General features: G+C 34.6%; 1 protein-coding gene and 1 long non-coding RNA gene across 2 annotated transcripts in view; both read left to right on the top strand.

Annotated features, from left to right (window-relative positions):
- The window catches only part of LOC149803618 (transient receptor potential cation channel subfamily M member-like 2), a 185,715-nt gene that overhangs the window by 95,504 nt on the left and 66,861 nt on the right, over positions 1 to 23,350 (top strand). Inside the window, exons 16-19 of the mRNA XM_089953967.1 lie at positions 5,740 to 5,965; positions 7,918 to 8,271; positions 12,169 to 12,300; positions 21,014 to 21,268. Of these exons, the coding sequence (XP_089810093.1) occupies positions 5,740 to 5,965; positions 7,918 to 8,271; positions 12,169 to 12,300; positions 21,014 to 21,268 (967 nt within the window). The remainder of the gene's footprint in view (positions 1 to 5,739; positions 5,966 to 7,917; positions 8,272 to 12,168; positions 12,301 to 21,013; positions 21,269 to 23,350) is intronic.
- Positions 217 to 3,411, top strand: LOC149803620 (uncharacterized). Its single transcript, XR_016420234.1, has 3 exons — positions 217 to 467; positions 1,158 to 1,252; positions 3,185 to 3,411. It is a non-coding gene; the product is annotated as an uncharacterized LOC149803620 (long non-coding RNA).

Here is a 23,350-nt window from a genome sequence, read left to right as displayed (position 1 = left end):
TGTTCCGTATGATGATGGCTGATGAAGCTGACTATGATGGGATATAAAATTATGTACTTATTTTTTTAAACCAATTACTACATTGAAAAAGCCGGCATATTTCGATTTCATGCGTTAGAACCAAATTTTCTGTAAAATGAAAAAAAAAAAAAAAAAAAAAAAACCGTTTCTGTAAAGTTTGGTTCCAAATTTGGCACCGTAAAACGCTATGGATAACCAGTCTAGAATTTGGGCGCAATTTTCGATTGGAGTGTCATTGAAATTGTAAAATATAAAATATCCCAGGATTTTAAGATGACCACTGAACCAGAAATATCACTGGTTATAGGGTGAATGAGGCATAATCTGTATGGCTGATGTACACTCGCCACGAAAAGAAATGAAGGAATATCGCACGGGAGAGAAAGTGATGGCGGTTTGTCGTGGATTCAAGGGATACCATGAGTGTATTATTGCGAAAATAGCAGGTAAGTCATTACTCAGTCCAGTTGTAGCAAAATTATTTGCACGGCCGCCAAGTACCTTAGCTGCGAAAGACTTCGCGTGACGTAAATTTACGGAAAGCTATTACGAAATATATCCTATGGAACAATTTCTTTTTTTTATGCTGTTTGAAGACTGATAAATTAAACGTCAAACTTGTAAGGATATTGAAAGGTATGTGTTATGTTTTAAGCTTTGTTTACATAATTGGCAACATTTTTTACTTATCCTAATGCACAATGACCAGTCATCTCGTGTCTGTCTTTCAAAAAAGTTGGTACGTGCCGGCCTTGCGAATATATATTTCCAAATTGTAAATTTCACTTTAAATTTTATTCACCCATGATATTATTAATGATCTGACTGGTATTTTTATTTTTTACATTTTCGTTATTATTTTCCAGACAGTGTGCTATTTGTAGCAATAAGTTATATTTGTTTTAATTAATTTTAGACTGTGACTCGGAAATATACCGGTAGATCTCTTTTCCAATTAATCTTCAATTCAGATTATGGCTTGTTTCTGTCTATCCAATTTATATTCAGCCATTTCAGTAATATTTAATAGTAACTTATTGTATAATTAATAAGAATGTACAGATGTAAACTGTTGGAAATGATTATCAATTTTCCTCACCAAAAATACTTGTTTAGTTTGTGTCCTTTAATTTCAGAAAAAAGTGGCAAGGCACAGTTATGTAAACAACTTGATGGCGACAGCTTCCTTGAAATTCTTCGATCTTTTAATTTTGAATTAAGCAAGCGAGAGGTAATACCACATTTGTTTTAAATTCAAATGTCTAGAACATTAGCTGTAACCTGGAGTTGTGTATATAGATAAGTAAATATATCAGAAACTTAGTGCATATGAATCATCATGGTGAAAATTTGGATTAAATTTTTTTTCACACCCAGCATGAGGCAGAAATATGTCAGATTTTGGATTTTAACAAAGCTGCTAGATAAATATTCAGAATGCTGTACAGCTCTGTTGAATATATTGCAAGACACTAACTGGGGCAAGAGCCAATAATAAGCACACACAAGGCCACCTCTCCAAGACCAGTCCAGAATTCAAATAATTTATGGTATATTTTAAATTATTAACCATGCATTTTAAACTTTGTTAACCTATGACAAAATATATGCCAAATTGTAACAAAATTTTTTTATGAACTAAGGCTGGAACATTATTATGAAATTTAAATGTATCCACAACTACTACTTGAAACATTGTAGTGTAGACAGGCAATATTCAAATGGACAATGTAAATCTACTTTCAGTTTAAATGGTATAATCACAACTGCATGTATATGGTAGCCAGTTTGTGTGTGCGTGATTCAGATGTTTAGTAACGTAGCTGTAACGAATGTTTAGTCACATCGCTACAATGTCTGCAGTGTGGCAATTTATAGTGATGTCTAGCACTGGGATATCATGCCACAGACGTGTAGCATAATGTCTTCTACCCAGACACATTATCTTGACACCAGGTTGACCAGTCCTAACACTAACCTTTTAACCGTTTACCTTATAGAGCATAATTACAAAGTGCAGCATGCTATAAATAGAGCACCTGTTACCTATACGACTCCATACGCATAGGCCTGCCTGTTAACTGTTAAGCATTGTAGTGTATTTTATGTTAAACAGCAATTGTAACCATTTTACATTTTTGGTACACATCTATTATGTGTGGAAAAATTTGAGATTAAAAGTCTGATTGTTATAGCTGCGTAAATTTTTTTCACTGAAGAATTTTTTACGTGCTTTAAAATCTTGAGAGGATTCATTCACCGTCATGTCAGTGAGGCCGCGTGACCAATCGTAGCTGCCATTTCTCATACTTGAAATTTACAATTTGTCGTCTGCATCTACGTCACTAAGTCATCTGAATTTGATAATTTATGAAAACTAATTGCTGCCTGCATCAATATCAGAGCCTTTACCTAAGTTATTGAATCTTTCGTAGTTCTGATTCTAATCGTGAAAACTTCCTAAGTACTGAATGAAATCCGCGACCTCCATTTTGGAGAGTGGAGATTATGACCCAGTTACTTTAAATAGCAGATATCGACCAGGGCATAAACAGTGACCACGTGATCCGATGTAATTGTCATTCACAGAAATGAATGTAGTATCTAAATGGGGGTTTTCCCCGAAGGTGGCGCTATGAAAACCAGCTTAAAATGGCTGATGTTTACAGCAGGCGTCAAAAGGCGCTTCCACGTGAATGGAGTAGAGGCGTCAAAAGACGCTTGCATGAGGTAAAGGGTTAATGCTGAGCACCAGGCAAGGCAGCTAATAGTACCATTTTTTTAATAAGTCTTTGGTATGACTCGGTTAAGGGTTCAAACCTGTGACCTCTCACACCCGTAGCAGGCGCTCTAACCACTTAGACTTAGGCCACAGGAGCAGTTAGGTAGCCAGTTTAATTTGTGATGGAAACCACAGGTTTTTAAGCCTATCAAGTTAGTCATCAAGCCAAGTACCTCATTACAATTACCAACCTCAGGTATTGTAAAAGTACTGTAATTGCATGAAATGTTTCAGACATAACTCTCATTCTCTCACTCCCCTCTCTCTCTCTCTCTCTCTCTCTCTCTCTCTCTCTCTCTATATATATATATATATGGGATTGAAATAAATTTGAAATCTTGCTTGATTCTATTCATTAATATACAATGATTTGTATTTCAGAAATCATGAAGGAGAAGTATAACATTGGGGAGGTGATGGTGAGATAGAAGCTTTGCGATTTGGTTAAACCATCAAGAGTACCATCACTTCCACAGACTCCAGTGGTGACAACAGAAAAATAAGAAATGTGGTGAAAGAACTATGAAACAACACGTGTAAAAAAAAATATTTTAAATTTTTTTAATTAAAATTGAGATAGAAATTAACGTGAATTTCTGTTATTTTGTTGTTAAGATTGCTTCAGAATAAATTCAAACTATAACTAGAGTAAGAGAACATATTTTTAGAAACTTGGATGATGTTAAGGAGCCAGTAATCTGGATTTTATGACACACCAGCAGAAGTGTAGCAATATTTATGACAACTTAAGCCATGTTGTCTACTGAATACTAGTGCACAACCTATTAAGCTACCAGTGACAAGTATAGTTTTTAATTTTTGTTTCCTTGTTTAAAAGTTACTAAACATCACAGTCAATACAAGGAGTTGGTTGGGGTAATTTGGATAATGTTCTTCTTGAAATTATCATCAAATAAAAGTTGCATCACTGTTAAAAATCTCGTTTTCATAAAATATTTCAACAATTTTCAGCTAAATTTTAGTGTTGTCCAGGGTTTTCCAGCCTACCCTGGATAAAGACTGGAATATTAGTCCAAATGCTCCAGCATTTTCCATGCTAGAATTGTCCAGGGTTTTCCATCGTTTTCCATGCTAGAATTGTCCAGGGTTTTCCAGCCTACCCTGGACATAGCCTGGAATATAGTCCAAATACTCCAGCGTTTTCCATGCTAGAATTTTCCAGCGTTTTCCATGCAAGAATTGTCCAGGGTTTTCCAGCCTTCCCTGGACAGAGGCTGGAATATTAGTCCAAATACTCCAGCGTTTTCCATGCTAGAATTTTCCAGCGTTTTCCATGCTAGAATTGTCCAGGGTTTTCCAGCCTACCCTGGACATAGGCTGGAATATTAGTCCAAATACTCCAGCGTTTTCCATGCTAGAATTTTCCAGCGTTTTCCATGCTAGAATTGTCCAGGGTTTTCCAGCCTACCCTGGACATAGGCTGGAATATTAGTCCAAATACTCCAGCGTTTTCCATGCTAGAATTGTCCAGGGTTTTCCAGCCTACCCTGGACATAGCCTGGAATAATAGTCCAAATACTCCAGCGTTTTCCATGCTAGAATTGTCCAGCGTTTTCCATGCAAGAATTGTTCAGGGTTTTCCAGCCTACCCTGGACAGAGGCTGGAATATTAGTCCAAATACTCCAGCGTTTTCCATGCTAGAATTTTCCAGCGTTTTCCAGCGTTTTTCATGGAATATGATGGACATTCTACAGCCGGGTAGGAACACGTTGATAGTCTCTGCCTCCCTTAACTTCATTGCTGATTTCCTTTTATTCCCTTTTAAGACCAAAATATGTTAAGTACCACTCTCAAGGGCTATCATGCTTCCATCGCCTTGAAGATCTTGTGTTTTGGGTTCCAGAGTCCTGTGTCCCTCTTTCTTGCGTCCAGATGGAATCATCTTGTTTCTTATGGTCATTAACCAAGCCCTGTGTGAACCATTGAGTGAAGCTTCCTTCTGCAAGACAAAGAAGTGAGATTCATGCCTTGTTTATTGACACTGGTTGTCTCTGGTTTCTAGCAGGTTGCATCCACCTATTCGGTAGGTTGCAGAGTGCAATGGTGTGTTGCACCTTACTCTTTGGAGGTAGAACATCTTGACATCAGGTTGTGCTCTCCCATTAGGGAGGTGGAGCACTGCAACCATGGGTTGCACCCTCCCATTAGGGAGGTAGAGCACTGCAACACATCTCTTATTTGTGTTTCTCTCTCGGGCTGATTGTTATGACACAATATGGGACTCAGACATCAACCTTCTATAGATCGACCTCTCCCTCTATGGTGAGTACAACTCATATTCTCAGTTTTTTATCTATTTGACTAAAACATCAGCCTACCTTCCTAACTGTCAAATTCAGAGTGGTATGCAAAATAAGAGAGTATAGTGCAAAATGTCATTCTGACCTTTTCTTGATTCTAAGAGGATGTATTCACATCAAATGAATAGTTAGTTTTTGGCACGAAAATAGGTTCACTACGCAATAGCGGCAGGTAAGTATTACATAATTAAAATTAGTTTTACCCTCCCCCAAAAACTTTTTTTAAAATAATTTTGATTTTGGGGTCCATGGTACTACCATGTCATATCAGGAATCACATTATAGAGAATCATGTTTTAAGAGGAGAGGTGTAGTAGTGACCCACTTGTATGGTCTTAATAAAATTAGTAACAGAACTTGGATATGCTGGCCTTTCAGTTTTATAAAATTTAGGTCAATGATTATACCAGATAATCTTCTTCTTATTTTCTTTTTCCGCTGATGGTAGTATTTTGGTGACAAGCTTTCAGATACAAAACTTCTGTCAAGGATTGAGCCCTGGATCCCTAGCAGTAAAGTTCACAAACATGTCACCTGATGAAAAGGTTAAGGAGATAGGCTATTAATGTTACATCACGCTCCGTTACATTAAATTCTTCTTTCTACACATTTAGAAAATATGAAGACTTTGCCACAGATGTTTTGGGAGAGTGCTACAGCAAAAATAGTCAGTTAGCACGTCAACTTATAGTAAGGCGGATTACCATATATGGTGACACCACGTTGTTTACATTGGCAGAGGCCAGTGATCTGATGAAGTTCATGGGACACACTTGCTGTCAGACCAAGCTCAATCTCATCTGGAAAGGGAGGATGGCACAGTACACACAGAGCTGGCTGGTAAACAGATTGGTGTTACTTTTGAGATTTAAGCTTTTTATATTTTATGTGGATTTGCAGTAAGTTTTAAAAGCTTATACCACATAGTCTCTGTTGACTTCTATGTTGGTTGAGCAGAAGATATTGGAGAACTGTGGAAAACATCTACTCATTTATTCATGCAACCATTCACTCATGCACAAATGATGACTAGGAATTGAACCTGAGACCGCAGAGGTGCAAAGAGAGCATGTTAGTGCTACACTGTCTATGTTTTGTGTTTAATTTCCTTAGAATGTTACACTACAAGGTTCTCATAAGGTTATTGGTGTTCACTTGAGTGAACCATAATGCATTCAGGCTAAATGCTTTACATTCATGTAGATAATGTGGATTATCTATACACTGCAAAATTTACAGCTGAACTGGAATTTCTGTCTTGATTTTAGAGAGCTTATTATTAGACATAAATCAATTTGGTCAGAATGTCAAAGAGATCAAACTTTGCAAAGAATATGCTGAGCCAGACAGTTTTTATAACTTGGGGGCAGGAGACTGAAATCTTGAATCCAAAAATCTATATAAAAAAGAAGCTAAGTATTTGATCTCTGCTCACACACTACCAAAATAACAATTAAAAATGACTTCTTGTACAGAAATCAACCTGAACTTGACCAGCTTGGATTCTTTTGGAAGCAATTTTAAACATTTGTTGTCATTTACCAACATTTTAGGTGAGGCTTTGCTTAGGCCAGCAAGGGCTAATAGTGGCTGCCTGTAACAAACATTGAGATTAGATAAAACTTGGTAAATATATTTGTATCATCAAGACCTTTGACAAGTGTGTATTATGAACAAGAGACTATACATTTAAGTTATACATTTATATTTGAAAATAGAACGTTTGTGAGATAGTTTATGAATGGGTGTTTTCTTAAAATGTTACATAAATGTGCTTTGTGAAAATGGGCAACTATTATGTAAGACAGGTAAGCCTTGTTGGATAATTTGTTCATTTATTATCTTGCATGTAGAGTGATGCTTTTTGAACTCGGCCCAGTATAAAAAATGCTGATTTGGTGCTTGAACTTCAATTTTATTTTTTTTAGGTCAATGATTTAACTACTTTTCATCTGCTTTTTGGAAAAGAAAAAGAAATCAGTTATATTTTTCCCTTCAGAAACAAGTGGAAAATGTAGTAATACCAACCTGGTTGTAAGACTGCTATTCTCATGTACTTTATTTTAATTCAGGTGTTTTACGCTATACAAATTTAAATTATTTTGAACGTTTAACAGTAGCAGCAAAATGCATGTTGCAGCTTCTGAGATTTTACACACTGCTGATATCTTTGACACTACAGGATGACAACTTCTGAGATCTTTCACACTGCTCATGAAAGCTTTTGAGATCTTTCACATTGCACATGATGTCTTTAGAGATCTTTCACACTTCACATGATAGCTACAGAGATCTTTCATACAACTCATGATATCTTCTAAAAAAATTCACACTTCAGGTAGCTCTAGATATCTTTCACACTACACATTGATAGCTTCTGTGATATTGTACACTACACATGATAGCTTCTGAGATCTTTAACACAACACATGGTAGCTTCTGAGAACTGTATGTAAAAGCTTTCGAGTTCTTTCACACTGCACATGACATCTTCAGAGACCTTTTACGTAACACATTGATATCTTCTGAGAACTTTCACACTACACATGGTAGCTCCTGAGATCTTTCACACTACACATGGCAGCTTCTGAGATCTTTCACACTACACATGATAGCTTTTTGAGATCTTTCACACTATACATGATAGCTTCTGAGATCTTTCACACTACACATGGCAGCTTCTGAGATCTTTGATTCTCCTAAGATTTTTTTAATACTACACATGACATCTGAGAACATGGAAATGGTATAATGCATGTTTTATTTTATTTTTTTTCTCTCCTTTCTGTCAGATCCTGATTTCCATCATTTTCCCCTTCTTGATACCATTGATCAAGTTCACATGTAATCAAGCATCACTTGAGCTACAGGACAAATCTGAGACCCACATGGAGGGAGATGAGTTGCAGACACAACGAAAAGAGAAGGTTGCCAAAAACCAGGTGAAGCCAAAGACGGATGGATTCACAGTTCAACATTGGGAGGCAGAAGCGTCTATCAGATCAAAAGTATTCCAAAACAAGTGGACACAGGAGCAGCCTGACAAACTAGCAATGCTCACTGATCCATCTAACAGCACAGTTGGCCTAATCAGTGCAGTCTATTACTTTTATACAGCACCCATAACAGTCTTCCTTATTAATAATGTAAGTATGTAAATTTCACATAACTGTTCATATTAGCTGTATTTACAATTTGTTGATTTGGTAGCAGGTCATGACATTACAGTACCCACTCATTAGAGCACTGTATGGGAGAACCAGAAGTCCGGTATTTTCAAGTTTGAAGTTAGATTTTGACAAAATAATTCTTATAAAGATCATGACCCGATGGCTAGAAAAGAATGTGATAGAAGTAATATAAAACTATTTCATTGCCTACTGCAATTTTCTGATAAGTTGACTGGAGGAATGTCCATCATAATTAATGTTAACTCCTCACAGCCTGATTAATTTTAATAGATCATTGGAAGTTCTAGCTGTTTTCATGTCCATAATCACCCTTCAAGCACTGCAAACAAACAGTCTGATCTCTTTTTTTGTTGACAATCTTATTAAACAGTTGCCACATGCATTTGCTGTACTTGGTGACTTAGAAAGCCACCATACACATTGAGGTTGCTAAGATTATGAGAAATAGAAGAGTTTGTTTCCATCACAGTCTTTGCCCTTTTTATTTATAATTCATATATTTGCATGTATATTGCAGCAGGATTCTACTCATCCTTAGATATCACTGCAACCCATCTCTGACTACTTAATAATAATAATAATAATCATAATTACAATCATAACACAATTTGATCAACTGACCAATCTTCTATGAGGCTAAATTCTACAACTGCATTTGCAGATTTACATTTAATGCACAAATTTTACAAGATGAGGTGTCATTTGGCAAAAAATGCCATTACAAAACTAGGCAATTGATTTACTGCTACATTTAAATAACACAAAATACATAGGTTCAGTATAAACTTTATTGTAAATATAAATAATCATTGGCATAATGGGGGCAAATCCTGTCACAGCACACTGCATCAGCCGAGCTCTGAATTGTTTCTATAGGAATACCTTGGAGAGACTTGGGTGAGTTTGTAGGGTTGTGAAGAGTGTCCGACACCTGTATGTGGAGCCGCAAGGGGCTGATACGAGGTATATAGGGACACTGATAACCGAAACTCGATAAGTCTGATCATGAGGATTGCTATGATAACAAAAATCAGCCGATACTCCATACATGCACAGTAGGAAGCAGGCATGAAGTATATGACCATAATAGTTGAGTACATTTAAGTACTGACACAAAAAGGGGGTCAAAAGCAAAGTTGTGAATGCATTAAATTTGGCAATGGCAATAGCATTAGCCGATTTGATAAAGGGCCCCTAAAACAGAGCAGGAATGGTACGCTATGCAAGAAATGTCCCAAATAAACAACATGGTGGAAGGAGGGGAGGCTGGTTGTTCTTTCTGCAAATAATGTTAAAATTAAATGCAGCATCTGCACTGAAAGGAATGCATCTCTACAGGTGTATCAGTTATATGAGTGATGCCTAACTGACAGTTTTTGATCACATGCTTCAACTCAGTCATCTGATTGGTTCAACATGAAAACGTATCTAAATTTAGTTACTAGCTTATTAACATGTATTGGCTGCAATGACATCATGTGTGGGCAGAGAACCATAGCAGACAAAGAGGGGCCCAGCAAGGAGCCAGAGAAGGATGCACTGTGTATTAAACTACATTTAACCAATTAAATTATAATAAAATATACATGAGGCTTTAAGGACAAATACATGCCGGATTCATACAAAGTGTAGTAGTGAACATGTGTAAAACATGTAGGTGATTGCGTGATATAACAATGTTTTAAAGAGTAGTAGTACTGAGTTAAGCAAAACCATACAAATGATTGTTTCTGTAGATATAGACAAAGAAGCTTTTTGAAAGCTTGGCATGAGTCAGCTGATTTTATATCTGGTGGTATGGAATTCCATAGTTCGGCTTCAGGAAAAACAAAACTATCTTCAAACTCTGAATTTGGTTTAGGACCAATCTTCCATCAGGCCTTCTACAATTACATTTGTGTGTGTGTGTGTATATATATATATATATATATATATATATATATATATATATATATATATATCTCACAAGTTTTACAAGATAAGGTCTTTGAACTACATTGGAAACCTCCCAAAAAACCAATTTCATTATTGTTTTGGATTTCTCTTCCACACTGAAATCTTAGATTAATTATTAAATTCTTATAGAAACATGATTTGCTTATACAGTCTGGAGAAAAGTTTTCTGCCTTGTCATATTGGTATTCAAAATAATGAAAAGCCAGATAAAACAGCCAGCTTGAAAGCTGCCTTGCAGAATTCCATTTTTTGAAAGGAAGATTCCATATTCTGACCTCAAATATTGCATAAATCAGCATAATGTTCTTCAAACGTAGAAAAATATATGGAATGAAAATTAGACCAACAAGGTTCAGAACATTAAACCCACCATTAGAGAATGCCATCACTAATATAGAAGATATTGCAGAAATGAAGTGGGATGTTGTTTCATATTGTGGCTGTATCTATGTATCAATAATGGATTTCAGTGGCATCATTATCATGATTGTAACATTTCTATATTTTTGGTTAGAAAGCAGTTTTAACAGCATACTGCTATTAATCCTTGCATACAAATGTATTGTTGGATGAGATCTCTCTGTGTGGCTATACCCATGAATGAGTAGTGGATTTAAAGTAGTATCAGTTCCCTATAGTGTTGTTATACTTATCCTTTTTCCAGGTCACATCTAACAGAAATGACTGGATTCCCCATTGCGTTTATATTAGGTGAAACTGAAAACATGCATTCCAGTCCTATAGACTTTTTTTAAGTAGAGAAATAAGATGTTCTGGTTCTTGCCCCGGCACGTCTTGTTTATTCAGAGCAATAACAACATGCACAGATTTTTCAACTCATCTGCTCCACAGTGATGTATATTCATATTTGTATAAAAATAAAAATATGGTTCAGAATCTGTGTAATTTCACTTGATGATGTGTGCCAGACACGTGTTAGTTGCTTTCTTCCTCTGAGAAGTTACTATTATACTGAATGATTCATTAAAGTGCTTTTTTCCTTTTTGATCTTAGAAGTTAGATTTATGTGAGACACTTGTCTGTTTTTATATCAGCTGATTGGGAGCATTGCTTTGCCCTGAAAAAGAATTAAAGCCCATATATCAGGTCATCATCTTCACTTTGGAAACTTTAAAATTGCATATGAAAATATAAAGGTTTTTTTTTAAAATTTTATTTAAGGATAGCAATGATGTTTTATCTGGCATCTACATTTATTCCATTCTGAAAGTTGATGGAGAGCAACCAATAGAAACAAAACAACCATTTGATGGACAAATGTGGCATTGTATTACTTGGTCTTGTATTACTTGATCTGTTACACATATTTGTTATGGTTTTTTCCACAGTAATATGAGAGAAGTTGATTATTTTATAATAATTTACTTGAGATATTTTTATAAAGATATTACAGATTTCTTCAGCCAATAGATGTCATGCATAACTGATATGTACACAAAACTCTTTATATGTTTTGTTCCATTTTGGTGGAAAGAGTGAGTTTGATATGGTGTAGGGGTATGTCAGGACCATCAGACCAAGACATATTATAAGCCATATCAAACCAGTTCTTTTCCCAATTTGTAACTAAACAGAAATTAGATTTTGTACTTATTGCATACCCCTCTTTTACACTTTTGAATATTTATAGCTTTACTGAATGAATGAAATAACCCCAAAATTATGATTTATAAAAGTTTGATACATGGACCTCAAAAATTACACCGAAATAGTTTCAATCTGAGTGGTGTGTGACATGTAAATAACAGATTTGAACAGCTGTATTGAATACCAGATAAAGCATGCAAGATTAGTTGGATATGTAATAAGTATTATTATGTATTAATAATCAGACAGTGATTTACCTCATGCATGTAAATCCTTTCCTCATTTCAGATCTCTTATTTGATATTCCTTGCCATATTTACTTACTTTGTGCTGACAGATCTATACCCCAGTAAGCCTTCAGTATTGGAATACATCACATGGGGATGGACAGTGACCATGTTGATTGAAGAATTCAGACAGGTTAGAGGTTTTTTCACAAACAGACAACTGCATTATATTAACTTAAATTAATGATCTGTTTTTGTCTGTAAAGTTAAATATCAGTTAAAATGTTGTGTAATACATAGAAGATCTTGTAAGAGTATTTATTTGCTATGAAATTTATTAAATTAGTTGAATAATAATATGTCCAATGAGCTGCTGGCAGTAAATGGTGTATTGTATTACCATATTTACTGCATACGTTGGGACAAAAAATAATTATTTTTTTTTCATGGCCCAGAACTGATGGTGAATATTTTTTAACCTACATCATGTGTCCCAAGACTTAGGGAATGAAATAAATTGTGTTCATTTGGGCCCCTCGGCTACAACTGGCCACACTGCATGTTACAATAAAATAGATAAATAGAATGCTTTTTTGATAATAAAATGAGAAAAACTAACCTTGTACTGTTATCATTTATTCACTTTTTTGGTCGACATTAGCATTTATTAAAGGAAAAATATATCCACGAACTCCGTATAAGTAGCGCATGCATCCATAGTGTTATTGCTTTTGCCAGACAACACAACACGTTGGTCATTAATGTGAATATTGAGAAACGAATCATGTTTGGTTGCCCTCAAAGGTTTGAATGTCATGAGAATGAAAACTGGATCCTGCAAAATCACATGCAAATAAGAGGGAGAGAGCAAGTGAGAATTATCAACCCCATTGCTCGAAAGCACTTGCCATTCATGTGTGACACGGTGTAAAGTACAAAATAACAAAGAGTGAATTATATTCAGGGTAACAATATGAAAGTATCTCGCAAACTAAAATCATTATTAGAAATAAATTCACTGTGAGTACAAATGACAATCTTTTTGATTCTATGGGTTACAAAAAGTATTATTAAAGCAAGTTAATGCTGTGTATACTATTTACACTGAAGAACTCAAAACCCATTTGTGTCAATTATGACTACAGATGGCATATAATTGAAAGCTCAGGTGTTGAATAAACACACCTTGTAACAGCCATAAACTCATTATTTGAACTTACTGGTAGGATATCAAATACAACGGTTAGTTTATTACAAAACAAGCCAACCCTGGAAGCAGACTTTGGATTCCCTTTAGTGTGGAGATTTTTTTTAACTATACACAACTATACAGAGTCGTCAGACATGGGGAAGCGAGCTTTTATTTCTTTCTATCAGTTTTCACTGGGATTTTGAAAATAAAAAGAAACAATGGAACACTTTGAAACGATAACTTCACACATTTACACAAAAAGTGATTCTTCACAGTCATTGTTATCATGTACATAGCATATATAAAGGGGTATAAAAATAAAACAAAACAAACCACATTATTGATCTCCACTATTATGGATAAGTTTGTTGTGCAGTACTAAAGTTGTGAAGAGGTCTTGCCTCGTGCATGGAAAGAAAATACGTTGCCTAAAGCTTCATCTAAGAGGCCTGTAGGTCGACCAAAAAAGCGTGCTGGAGAGGAGAAGTGTGATGTAAAAGAAAATGAATCAACTGCAAAAAGACATGAAATTTGAGACCCGAGTCAGGAGAGAGATGATGCCTATGAAAATGATTATGTCCGGCAAGGGCATTACAAGCATTTTACATTAAAGCAAAAAGAGGAAGTTGTAAATTTCTCAAAATTGCTTGGAATTTGAGTAACTGCAAGACATTTCAAAATCCTCAAATCAATCACAGACAGCAAATTGGTAAAAAGTAGATTTTTCTCAGCAGTTGAATGAATGGGGACATTTAACAAGGAATGGGAGACCAGTATCATATGGCAATGAGTTAGATTGAAATATTGCAAAGTGGGTTCTCGTCCAATGTGATCTGCAGATCCCTGTTAGTGTAGACACTATATGCTTTTATGCCAAGGAATTTGTGTCAAGTGAACGTCCAGAAATTGAGTTTCAAGCCAGTAGGAAATGGGCAACAGGTTTTTTTTTAAAGAGACACAACCTTGTGCTTCGTTCACGGACAGCATTGGCCCAGTGTGTTCAAGAATATTTGGAGGAGAAAATAAAATTATTCCACAAATTCGTAAAGGCAAGAAGAGAAGAAGACAGTTTCAAAGACAAGATAATTTATTCATAAAGCAGCAGAGGGCCTTTACAAGGAAAATAACAACACGTCTCGTATTAAGAGTGCAGATAAACAAACAGTTATGGACTGGATTGTGAAAGCAGTCTAATTGCTTTGGGACAAGCCAGATCTGATCCAAAAATCATTTAAAGTTTGTGGTATTAATGATAACTTGAATGGATGTGAGGACAATATAAGAGATGCTGAATGTGATGGCAGTGACAGTGAAGAGGATGAATTTGATGGATTTGAGCCTGAGGATGTTGCGTGGGCAATTAAGAAAGTGTACAGATTAAAGGATTTAAATTAAATATATTAGTGGCATTCAAGTTTGTTCAGCAGTACTTGGATTAAGTCAGATATCACCACTGGTAAATAAAAGATGTTCGGTTTTGGAATTAGTATGTTCATCAATCACTCTGTACCATCACTATCTACCGGTATCTCTCTCTCTCTCTCTCTTTGAATATATTTTTACATAATTACAGTGAATAGTTTATAATTTGCTCATCAATAGTTATTTTGCCAAAATAAGTTGTGTAATGAGCATGAACGGTAAATAAACCTCGACATTTAATATTTTAAAAAATCTTTGTTGAAGCCTAAATTATAACAGAAAAAGATAAACTAGTTCTCATATACACAAACAATTCCTACCTGAGCTCTTTTTCTTAGCAGATTTGCATTTACGAAGAAAATTGTTAACAAACAACACTAACAGCGTTTTCTTTTTTAAAGTTTTCTTTAATAAAATTTACTTTTGAGTGCATTTTCTGACATGTAATTTTCAAATGATTTAAAAGGTGTCCCACAACTTACAACTTGAAAAAAATAATGTGTTCCAGAACGTACAGTGCACAAAAAAATTACTTTTAAAATAAATTTTTGGTGTCCCAACAAATATATATATATACCAGGTATATTGAAACTCGTATCCACTCCTGAAATGCAAATATTTATTTAGCAACATATGCAAGTCAAGATTATTTTTTTTCTTTATTTTGACAACTATCTGTTTTTGGGGCTTATTTTTATCCCAGAGTCAAAAGAGTACAAACTTATCTTCTGATTATGTTCTCCAAAACACAGATATGTAAACCATGTGCAGCCAAACTACAGATTAGTTTTCCTAATATATTCTTTGCACCTGGTAGAATATTGTTAATACCTTATTCAAAGTTAATTCTCATTGCCAAAAAGTAGTCCTTTTGCCAAGTTAGTTTATACCCAAAACATACTTTTTTTTTTGATCTTTGTATTCATAATTTAAATTTATACACATATCTGCTCTACTAATTACTAGTACTTATGATATAAATTTCAAACTTGGGTTGAACTGCTTTCTGACATTTTAAGTACATACGCATTTACATGGTTTATAGACCATTCTCATAATGTGTTCATGTATTTATGTGACCATGGGACAGTGAATCCAAAACGAGGCTAAGCTAGGCACCAGCTTCATTTTACCTCGCAAACATGGCTGCTACAATTGATACTGGCAAGGGAAAAAATCGTGACGAATATTGTTGTGTTCCGTTGTCCAATGGCAATGCTAGAATTTGCATGGATATAAACTTCTACCATATTCCATCAGTGAAGAAGATGGAGCTTCATAGAAAATGGATTGTTGCAATACGTTGTGATGAGAGGCCGAATTTTAAGATAAGGAACTAGATGATTGTTGGTGTGTTTGTATTTTCTTTCAACTGAATGATGTTATAAAGAGAAATCCAAATGCAAAATAAGTTCTGTCGATGAAGCAAATGAATGTATGCATGTGTTTGATAAAGGAAGGTTTCTAAATTTTTTACCCCATGTCCCATTCCATAAAACGGGGTCATCGAAATCTCTGCTTACCTCCATGCAGAGCATTCATATGAACAATTATGAATTGATGTACAAGTAGTAATTAGAGAAAAAGTGAACTTTATTATCTCGTTGAAAATTGCCACGATAGAGAGGAGAGATAGCACCAGTAAAATGAAAACGATGAGAGGACAAGTTGAATGTAATTACGAGAGGGAGAGAGAGAGTGGATAAGAATCAATGAAACTGTTGATAAAACCTATTGATGTGTGCAAACGTAAGCAAAATGCACACTTAAATCACAAGCCATTGAAATTCTATCATTGTAGCAAGTTACTGTCAGAATTCCCCCCCAAAAGGGAGGCAAAGATATATATATATACACATATATCATACATATATGTACACACACACACACACACACACACATATATATATATATATATATATATATATATATATATATATATATATATATATACATACATGTATATATATGTATCTATTTATTTCTCTCTCTCTCTCTCTCTCTCTCTCTCTCTCCCTATATATATATATATATATATATATGCTTTTTTCCTCCCTTTTTTCTTGCATATTCTGGCATTTTATTTCACTACAGTGATATAATTTCAATGGTATGTGCTGAAATAATTTTTTTATTTTTTTGACAACTAAATATTGAAACTCATTGTTTAATTTTTATTTTGGAGTCACCCGTGATGACATTTTCAACGAATGCAAAATAAATATCTGGCAAACAGCTCATCTCGTTACTCAATGTGAAGTAGGACACCATATTTTTTCTCAATCTGCCTAGCTTAGCCTCGTTTTCATGAAACATTAATATTCATGAGGATCACATTAAGAATGGTCTATACATATCAGATTTTGTTACAAGACAGCCGCTTGTCAAATATTGCATACAAAAGAGAGGTTTAATGGAATAGCATCCTTAAAGTTGTTAGGTAAATTTTTTAAATATTATGTAACGTTTTATGAGTAAACAATATATTTAAAAGAGGAACAAACTTGAATTTTGAGGGCTGTTTAATAAACTTAAGCTTGTTTATGTGTGATAAAAATGTAATTTTGTCATGATTTTTACACATTCTTGGCTGGATTTGGTTGCCATGGCAACCAATCATATCTTCCCCTGCATGCTGAAATAAAGTATACTCAATACCCATCCAGTGTACACAATAAATAAATTTACCTCTATAAACAAAATTAATAGTGCACAAGAAGTAAACTCAAAAGGGATGCTAAGTTACTGAATTAATGGATAAATCCTGTGCAAATTGGGAAGTTAAGCCTTCAGACTGATGCATAGTAAAGGGTTGACTTGCTTCATAATAAAATAACTTTGTATATGATATTCTGTTGGTAAGTTCAGGCAATGAGTTTATTGCTTGCTGCCAGTGGAGTTTCTTCACCATCTGGGCTTCTATTTGATTTGCATCTGTAGTCGTAATTGACACAATCGTGCACTGATGTAAATAGTATGCATAACAATAACTTGATTTAATAATACTTTTTGTTTTAACTCATGCTAGCAATAAGATTGCACTTAACAGTGAATGTATTGTCAAATAATGATTTTTATTTGCAAGATACTGTCATTAACCTGAATATAATACAATTTTGGTTGTTTTGCACCCAGCACAATATCATGCATGAATTGCAGATGGCTTAAAGCAATCAGTTGATATTACTCTCATTTGTTTGCAAGTTTGTTGGACCCAGTTTTCAGTCGGATAACATTTTCAAACATATGAGACATCCAAACAGGATTTGTCTCTTGATATTCACGTCAGTATACAATGTGCATGTGTTATCTGACACGAGTGACACATGCTACAGTATTGATGCCTACACCACAGATATAGAGTTTGTGGATATATTTTTTCATTAATGCTCATGATAAATAAAAGAGGAATAAATGATAATAGTACAAGGTTATATTCTTTCATTTCATTATCAAATAAGTTTGAAAAGATTATCATTTGCACTCACAGTGAATGTATTTTAAAATAATGATTTTTTATTTGCAAGATACCATCATATAGTTAACCTGGATACAATGCAATCTTGGTCATTTTGCAATTTATACCTTATCATGCATAAATGGCAGGTGCCTGAATCAAGCAATCGGGTGATATTCTCATCTCTTTTGCAATTTTGATGTTTGATGTAAGCAATACAAACCACAGTAAGGATGCATATGCCAGCCGGCATCTGGTACATCTACAGAGTTCGTGGATATATTTTTTTCTTTAATGAATTTCACATGACGAAAATAGAAGGAATAAATGATAATGCAAGGTTAGTTTCTTTCATTTTATTTTCAAATAAGTGTTTGTTTATCAATTTTATTGTACCATGCAGGTGGGTAGTGGCACAAATTCAACACAAAATTATTTCTTTTCTTATTTGTATGGAATAATGGAGCAAATCTAATTGATGACATTGACTAGAAATGACGAGCTTTCAGTTTACGTGCACACACATTAAGACATCAGCTTGAAAAATAAAAGCAAACAATAAATTAACTGGTAAGAGCTTCATATTGTAGCAACTAAACACTGACAAAATGCTCAGCATTATACTCTCTTTCTCTCTCTCATATAATCGAGTGTGTATTATATGCAGCATTGTTACAACCTGACACCTAAAATTAAATATATTTGTTATAATATTTCATGTACATTACTCTTAGAAAAACATATACATATTCTGTAGAATATTATCAGGTAGTAACAGTAATGATAATTGGACCGGAAAACGTAAATTGAGAATGTTGTTGTGCAAATGCATATATTTCTTTTCAGCATAAAAATAAATGTATATAAATATTTTAATTAATAATTAATTAGAATGAGCAAGATATGTCAGTTTGTGTTTTCTCTCATATAAATGTATGTTACGAAGTATGATTATTTTCTTTTAAAGAATATCAAAATAGTTTAATTTGTTTAAATATGTTCAATTTTTTCCTAAAACCTATTTTATTTTGCAACCTTTAAAAATTGTCAAAGTCGTTTTATCTTAATAAATTATATATATATATATATATATATATATATATATATATATATATAGTTGTTTGAAGAAAAGAACTTGTTCAAACTATTGTTAAGTTGGGCTGAATTGTCTTTCGAGTTGGGCCGAATCGTCTTAATTTCAGCTGAATTTGGGCCGAATTGTCTTTGGGCCAAATTGACTATAATCTGGCATATATGGTACAACTTTCCCATCCCTCTCCCTATTCGATCCCCCAGTTTCAATCCACTTTTTTTTCTGGTACACAGAGTCTTTCGGAAAAGAAAGATCCCTTTTGTCACATCATCACTCTTTTGGTTACATTTTTATGCAACATAGTGCACCATAGTTGCTGTACAAAAGCATGATCGTAACATATATCACACATTTACATGGAGAAATTAAACTCTTGAATGGCTAGGTTGAATAGAAGAGATAAATGTACATAACATAACATCACACAGACATTTACACAGAGAAATTAAACACTTGAATGGCTTGGTTGAATAGAAGGGATAAATGTATGTCATATCCATTTTTGGCAGATGGAAACTATTGATTGTTTATGGAGATTGCTGAGTAATTTTTTTCATTTTAAAAAGTGGATTTTTAAGTCTAATTACATTTTTTAATCGTGTGCATACATAACAAATGCATATTGTTTATGACTAATAATATCAGAAGTTTGTACAATATAGATGGCCAGTGACCTTTAACCTATGATTAATAGTTCTTTGAGAACTTTACCCCTGAGACAGTTTTTCTGTTATCTATAGTGTCCGTGAGGAAATGTGAAATTCATGCCATGCCAGTAAGTGGATTTCATGCTTTGTCAGTTGGAAATGGTTGGTAATGGTTCTGTGGTAACTATGATCCAATTTCTTCTTTGCCGGTCTGAGTTTCTGGATTAGAAACTTAAGTTACTAAGCCACTGTTTCTGTTGAGATTCCTAGTCTTAGTCATACCTGTGCTGGAAAAAAGCTTCTTTGCCCATGCAGTTAGAGCCTTAGGGTTTTATTTAGTTCCCCCTAAAATGACAAGGAAAGGTCACAATATTCTCCTTATCCCAAAGTGGTTTCTCAGTGGATTGTCCTCATTTTTCAAGAGAGCTTATTAGCCAATGAGGTTATGGCTATTGCTGTATCTTTGACCGACTTTAATCACTCTTCTTTGGAAAATGTTTGGAGAGCCTCCTTTTGGCTGTCTCACTGTCTTTTCATCCTTTGACCTTTGGTACACCAATGTGAAGGCATTTGCTGGTTGGGTTCAGTTGCTGCAGCATAGGATGTTGCCAGGCCATCTGCCAGTTTATAGGTAAACATTCAACATGCATTAAGAGTAAGTGCATTTTTTTCTTCTTGTAGTTTTTTGGGGTTTTTTTAGGCCTTCATCCTTAATTCAGCAGTGCAGTAGTAGTAAATAATGTATTATTTGTTCATTAAATGTAGTTGGGGGGTGGGATGGATAGAACTAATTTTAATTATGTAACATCTACCTGCTACTGTGGCAGAGATTCACTCCTTCAACTCACTCTTATGTCCTGTTGTCTCAGTCCAAGTTAAAAAAGGAAGATATTCTGTATGCTGGTTGTGACTTAAGAATCAGACTGCATGCATATATGCATATAATTATAATTGGGGACTAATGTAATATAGCCGGTAAATATTTCATGATTGAAGTTACTTGTATTTGCAGAAAAGTACATACTTATTTATTCGTTATGTAAAATAATGAGCACTAATGCCAAATCCTCTATTTAGTCTCAAGTTATTTTACAGGTTGTGGCAGGAGACCAACATTCCATTAAGTTTAAGATCCGCAGCTGGTTTAGCAGTATATGGAACAGGTTTGATCTGGTGATGTACATGTTGTTATTGGTGTCTGTCATAACTCGTTATGTCCTGAGTGAGGATCAGTTTACATGGGCTCGCATCATCTACAGCATAACGTTGGCTGTGTATTACATACGTTTCATGCAGGCTTTCTTTGTGGAGAAAAATATTGGGCCTAAAGTCATCATGATCAAAAATATGGTAAGCCTAATAATAATATTTTCTGATATATATATATATATATATATATATATATATATATATATATATATATATATATATATATACCAGTTTTTAATGAGTTAATGTTTATTTCTTTTGAACTGCAATCAATTGTACTGTTTAAGCTCACTTTCATTAGGTGAAGTTGGACTCTCAAAACAGTTGAATGCTTCATAAAGGTTTATTTCTACAAAAGTTGGATGTCAGGAATCCCAGAAGGAATGTAGTTACTTAGGCCAAATTTGACTGTAAATGATACCTAATTTTCTTGTCCTAGGTTTACAAGGGAACATTTTTAAGCTGAGCTAAGATTTAAAGAAGAAAATTTCCACTTTGACTAATTATGTGATATATCTGAGCTTTTCACTTTAATATTTCATGAAATATTGCGGGGCCCCGAGTGGCCGAGTGGTCTTAAGCGCTCACTGTTACGGATCACTGCCATCTCACCTTTGTCTGTGTCAGTTCGAGTCTCGGATTCGGCTAATGTGGTTATGTGAGAAAGCTCGCCAGTAGCTTCTCGTGGGTCGGTGGTTCTTTCCGGGTTTATTCTGGGTTCTTCCTCCACCATTAATACTGGCCGCCATGTATAGCCTATCGTGTGCTGAAAATGGCGTTAAACCCTACAACAACAACAACAACAACAACAACATGAAATACAATGCTGAAATTATATGATGCAGGAATTATTTACAAGTTTTTTATGACTTCCTGAATAATTTCAGATTTTGCTAGAAACCTATGTTCATATGATGTCATGCAAACAAACGCATTGGATGATGAACTTGAATAGAAGGATTGTTTTTTACCTATATGATTTATTCAGGTTGCTTGACTAGGAAACAAAGTTTTGGGAGTGACATAGCTTAAATCAATGGCTGGCATTTTATTTTTCTTCAGATAACTTGACTGTAGTACCTTATGATTACAACCACTAATTATAATGCTTTCTCCCAAGCTAATATTTGGCAATAAAACAACCGAAACAGCACCTGCTCACATTAGTGGAATAGAGATGCACTAGGATGATTCTGTTTGGTAAATGGATTGGCACTTAATCCTGTCAACACTTCAGTTACTGCTGTCATTTGTGCTAGCAAGCACGACTTTGCAAAGCTGTTTTCAATTTGTGCCTATTTATATTTTGAGAGGATGTTGATCTTTTTCACATGGGAAAGTATACTTCATCTATATTTATAGTGCTTCATTTTATCCAAGACTAAGTTTCCCACTTTATTGGTCTAAGTTGAGTATGCAGTATAGATGCGTGAACCATTTTAGTTATCTGTCCTCTGGTCAGTAATTTATTCATTCACTAATTCATACTTGACCTAACATACAAATTCTGTTATTAATTGTCAGGTGTTGCATACTGCAAGGTCATCCATGTAATTATTGTAGACATTTGTGTTGGTTATTAGCATCCTCTTCACAGTAAATGTATGCAGATCTTGGCTGATTTCACTTGTATCAGCAATTGTTTTGCTGTTTGCATGTACAGGTGTCAACACAATGGACAGGATTAAGTGCTTTGAATACAAATGGCCTAAGCTGGCTGAGGATAACCATTCTATATGTCTAAAATATATAGGGTGTGATTTAAATCATACAGGATACATTTGTGCATGAAAGATGGTAAGTCTGACATGTGGGCTTCTGTCTTGACAAGACAGTGCACATAGGCTAATAAGAAAGAAAGGAAGCACACTGTCAGAGATGAGGATACTATTAGCATTGCCAGAAACTTTGAAAGTTAAGAGCTAGTAGATGCCATTTAACACAGATATCAAAACCTGTGTTTTCCCTGCCTTCACCTTTATAATCACAACAGATCTTTATGGTGGTACCTTTAGGACCATTCCCAACGTGGTTTTGGAATCTCATCTGGACCAGCAGTGGCATTATAGGTTGATTGGCAGCAGTAAGTACTGGTTCTGACATGGTCTCAACTGATGCACTGGAATAACTGGTTATGGTGATTTAATTTCCACTAACTGATCCTGGCATCATGAACTTGTCATCAGCGTGAAAGAACAATGGCCTCACTACATAAAGGCTGAA

Source organism: Sinohyriopsis cumingii, chromosome 3 (genome assembly GCF_028554795.1).
Source record: "Sinohyriopsis cumingii isolate HCF-2022 chromosome 3, ASM2855479v2, whole genome shotgun sequence".
NCBI classification, from domain to species: domain Eukaryota; kingdom Metazoa; phylum Mollusca; class Bivalvia; order Unionida; family Unionidae; genus Sinohyriopsis; species Sinohyriopsis cumingii.
This window is presented reverse-complemented; position numbering and strand designations above follow the sequence as displayed.